This window comes from Oratosquilla oratoria, chromosome 8 (genome assembly GCF_046742065.1).
Source record: "Oratosquilla oratoria isolate Oo_2021 chromosome 8, ASM4674206v1, whole genome shotgun sequence".
NCBI classification, from domain to species: Eukaryota; Metazoa; Arthropoda; class Malacostraca; order Stomatopoda; family Squillidae; genus Oratosquilla; species Oratosquilla oratoria.
The window spans coordinates 387,501-392,500 of record NC_134784.1 but is presented as its reverse complement, the minus strand read 5'-3'; the positions used below and the strand labels follow the sequence as shown (position 1 = coordinate 392,500).

The following is a 5,000-nucleotide window of genomic DNA, read 5'->3' as shown; positions in this document are numbered from 1 at the left end:
GGTGGCAGCGGCGCGGCGATGGACTTCCCGCGATCCTCCCCCTCCCCCCGCGCACCACATGAGATGAAACCGGGAAAAAATGAAGAAAAAAAAAAAACACGCTAGTATCTCCGAGACCAACAAAAGGGATACATGATTTTCCTTATATATATATATATATATATATATATATATATATATATATATATATATGTATATGTACTATATATATATGTATATATATGTATATATATATATGTATGTATATATAGATACATATATATATATGTATATATATTTATATATATATATATATATAAATATATACATATGTATACAAATATATATATATATATATATATTATGTGTGTGTGTGTGTGTGTGTGTGTGTGTGTGTGTGTGTGTGTGTGTGTGTATGTATATATATATATATATAGAGATATATATATGTATATGTATATGTGTATATATATATATATATATATATATATATATATAATTATAAAAAAAATCCTGTCATTGTCTCACCCCCCTCCTCTCCCTCCCCTCCTCCACCTCCTCCTCCCCTCCCCTGTAAACATTTTCTTCCCTCTGCACCTCAGGTATCTATCAGACGACTTCTAAAATCTATACAAACTTATATGATTTGTGACGATTAGCATAAAATCAGCACCAGCTCAGTTTCTTGTTTTCTCAACATCAGCCCTTCGCGCCTTAGCTTTTGGTCTGATGTTACTGACGAAGGAAAAAATCACCGAAGACGACGACAATGATGTTCCATATCGGAGTCAATGTCTATGTAGCATTTCCACGTGCCGCCGAGACCCGAGTGACCTCCTCTCCCCTCCTCCTCCTCCTCCTCCTCCTCCTCTTCCTCCTCCTCCTCCACCAAGGCTACATCGCTCCTGCAACGAAAGGAGGTAGTAGTTGCAGTCGCATTGCTAAGGCTGGTGGAACCGCTCGGAACATTCCTCCACTTCCTCATCCACTTTCAGGAACGCCGCTGAACCTCGAGCCCAATAGCGCGTCATAAGTGGTAGCCATAGGTGTGCGTTCATCAGAAGACAGTGAATGAAATCAACTCGGTGCGTGCTGAGGACCCATCCAGGCCGTTAGTGAAATCGTGACTTGAATCGATTCGCGGTGAAAGAATCAAAACAGAACCAGATTCTTACGTTGTCATAATGGTCGGGGCAGACCGAGGCTCTGGTTTTCACAGATGCTCTTCCATCTTCGTCTTCCTCTTCTTCTTCCTGACAATAACAACACTCACGTTCTGCCAGGGTCTCAATACACGTGACGACGATGCTGATGACGCGTTGGCAAGTCAACAAGAGGTTTTGTACGTGACGCCCGAGGAGGCGAAGGGTAAGTGCAAAAGCCCCTGTCTACGAAAATGCTGCCCCGAAGGCCAAGTCTTCCACACGGACGCATGGACATGTCTGACCTCGGAAGCTTCCGACTCCGGAAGTTCTCCCGATGTGGTGGTGGTGCCTGGGCTTCCTGTCTGCACTTCCAACTTCACCCAGACCCCAGTGCTGGAGCGAGACGGGAAAGGTCGTCTCAAATTCGGGAGCTACGCCGTCTCCTACGAAGCCTTCTGCATGGATGAGATCGTCCACCAAGATGGCTCAATCGTCTTGAACTCTTTGGTCTGTGACGAGAGACTTGGAGAGTCTCACGTCATCAACACCATCAGGAGGACGAGCGTGGTTGGCAACATCCTCAGCATCGTCTGCATGGCCGTCATTTTCGCCTTCCACATCACCAAGCCGGAGCTGAACAAGAGGCTTGGAGTCACCTTCCTCTTCTTCTGCGCCGCCATCTTCTTCAAGGGAATCCACGAATCCTTTGGGCGAATGGTCAAGTTCTCGGCCTATCCGACCTACGCCGCCTGCGTTGTCAATTGTGAGTATTTTCTCTTCCCTTCTCTTCCCTTTTCTCCTCTTTTTATCTATCCTCTTCTCTTCTCTTCCCTTCTCTTCTCTTCTCCTTTCCTCTCTTCTCTTCTCTTCCCTTATCTCTTCTTCTCCCCTATCTTCTTCACTCTTTTCTTCTCTCTTCTTCTCTCGTTTTAAGTACTGTGTCGTGCCAAGAGTATTATATGATTTCTTTCTTTCAAATTTATTACATTCTGGAAACTTATGAAAACAAATGACGATACACATGAAGTACTAACCTCACGGAACTAGAGACATCACATTGGTAAGCGTGGAAATGAATACATTAGGTAGTAATGAATATCGTATGTCGGTGTTATGTTTCTTTCTGCGCCCTTTGTGTTGGCTGCCCTGCGTGCACGGTTGGTAAACCTGTTATTTGCACTCTCACGAAGCAGCAAACTGATTTATTATCATCTGACCTAATTATCACCCTTGTCGAATGTTTTATACATTCATTTATCTGCTTATATGTCTATTTATTTATCTGTTTACTAATTACTTACTTAGCTATTCATTCAATTATATATCTATTTATTTATCAATTTGTTTGCTTTTCGCCTTCAAAGGGGTATCACGGAGATGAATGAAATGGTCTGGTACCAAAGAGAGTAAAAGTGAGAGTTCCACCTGATACAGAAAAGGTGTTTTGAAGTGAATCCAACACATATAACCAACGTTAGATCCTTCGAGATATTACTTAATGAAATTCCTCAAACTCCAATTTCACAACAACAACCTCAAAGACAACACACTGCTGCATGCCAGACCCCCTGATATCTATTCCTCTGAATCCTCTCCTTCCCCGAAAGGACGAAGTCCACCTGACCAGACTGCGGTGTACTCACTATCTAGTCCTTCTAAGCTATCTGAAGAGGCTGGATAACCGTATCGAAGTCCAGGATGCAGCACTTCACCCCGTACATTATGTAAGACTGCATTGTACACAATCACTCACGCCAACAACACAATATACACTTTGTAAGGGATTTGTAGGAAAACTCACTCACAGCCCTGGCGTTCCTCAGGGACTGCTCGGCCAGACAGTCTAGGGAACGACAACAGCTCCGATTTCATCTTTGATATTTTCTTCAATATTTATTGTAATATACATATATGTTTTCTGTTGGTCCACAATACAGGAAGTAGAAGGTTTTAGATATCCTGGAACAACGGTCACAAAAGAATTAATTGAAGGAAGAAATATAGAAAAGATGACCAGTAACAAATTGATGTAATCTTAGTCTAATGAAAATTATATATATATATAATACATATATATATATATATATATATATATATATATATATATATATATATATTATTGTAAGAACAAATAGGTGAGAAAACTGTAATGTAACTATTTTTGTATTTGCAGCCATACTGCTGATGTATGCACGAGCCAGCGTCCCGGTCTGGCTCAACATCCTCTGCATGGAAATCGCTAGACGAGCCAGGTGAGCAAAAAAAATTACAAGTCATCAGACCACAATTATCTGTTTGGTAACTTCAAGGGTAATGAAAGCACTAGATATTTAGAATAGTCTTAGTTTATTGATGACGATAAGAATATTTTCTTTTGGAAAAACAGAGGGAAAAAGATTTTTGTCTTTAAAACGAGTGGTTGTAGCGCAGTTACCGAATTACCTTAGCTAACACCAACATACGGTAGGTGAAGACGATTTCAATAATGATAAATAAGAGTTATGATAATAATGACAATAATAATAACAATGATAATGATAATAATAACAATGATAATGATAATAATAATAATAATTATAATGATAATAATACAGTAATGATATATTGATGATAATAATAACAATGATAATGATAATAATAACAATGATAATGATAATAATAATAATAATTATAATGATAATAATACAGTAATGATATATTGATGATAATAATAATAATAATAATAATAAATGTTTTGGAAAGAAATTAAAAGAGGGAGAGGAGGCGAATCAAGTAGAGAAGAAAGGGTAAAAGGTGTAGATGGAGAGTTGATAATGGAAGAGAAGGCGGTGAGAGGAAGGTGGGCAGGGTATTTTAGGGAGTTCCTGAATGTAAAGGAGGATGGGGAGGGAAAGATAGTTGCAGTGGGAAGCGCTAAGAAAATGACAGTCATGAGTGGGGAAAGTGGAGGAGAAATGGGAAAGGGTGAGGTGGGGGCGACTGTTGGGATAATGGAAGCAGGTGGGGCGCCTGGGTTGGATGGATGCCATACGGAGTGTCTGAGGTGGGGAGGTGCAGTTATGGTGGACTGGCTGGTGAAGTTGTTTAATTATTTTTTGAGAGAGGGTGGAGTGCCGGGGGATTGGAGGAGTGCCTGTGTAGTTCCGCTTTACAAGGGTTTGGTGGTTTCGGAGGGATCAGCTTGTTGAATGTAGTTGGAAGGGGGGGCTTGTGGGAGGGTCTTGATTGAGCGGATTGGGGGGAGGGCGGTGGGAGTGATTGGTGAGGAACAGTGTGGGTTTGGGACGGGTGGGAGTTGTTTTGATCAAATTTCTGTGGTATGACAGATATGTTATAATGCTGTGGGTGGGGGTGGGGATGTGTTTTGGGCTTTTATGGATCTGGAAAGGGCTTGTGTGTGGGTAGAGGGGGGGGCAGTGGGGGAGGTTTTGCGGGTGTGTGGGATGGGGGAAGGCTATTAAGAGAAGCCAGGAGTTTTTATGAGTGGTACAGCTTGTGTTATGATTGGAAATAGAGTGGTTTGGGGTAAAGGTGGGACTTCGTCAGGGATGTGTTGTCGCCCTGGTTGTTCAATTTATACATGGATGGGGTGGTGCGAGAGATAAATGAAAGGGTGGTGGGTCGGGGATTGATGATGGTTAAAGAAAATGGAGAAAAGTGGGAGATAAGCCAGTTGTTGTTTGCTGATGACACTGCGCTTGTAGCAGGATCAGAGGAGGGATTGAGGAGGTTAGTGACGGAGTTTGGGAGGGTGTGTGAAAGAAGGAAGTTGAAGATAAATGTAGGTAAATGTAAGGTGTTGAGATGTACAAGGGGAGAAACTGGCAGCAGGCTGGAAGTGATTATTAAGGGAGAGAGACCGGAGGAAGTGGATAG

General features: G+C 41.7%; 1 protein-coding gene across 1 annotated transcript in view; it reads left to right on the top strand.

Moving 5' to 3' along the window:
* Window positions 1-857: 857 nt before the first annotated feature.
* LOC143027541 (uncharacterized) overlaps window positions 858-5,000 on the top strand; it is a 9,958-nt gene continuing 5,815 nt past the window's right edge. Inside the window, exons 1-2 of the mRNA XM_076188834.1 lie at window positions 858-1,887; window positions 3,298-3,376. Of these exons, the coding sequence (XP_076044949.1) occupies window positions 1,164-1,887; window positions 3,298-3,376 (803 nt within the window). The 5' untranslated portion in view covers window positions 858-1,163. The remainder of the gene's footprint in view (window positions 1,888-3,297; window positions 3,377-5,000) is intronic.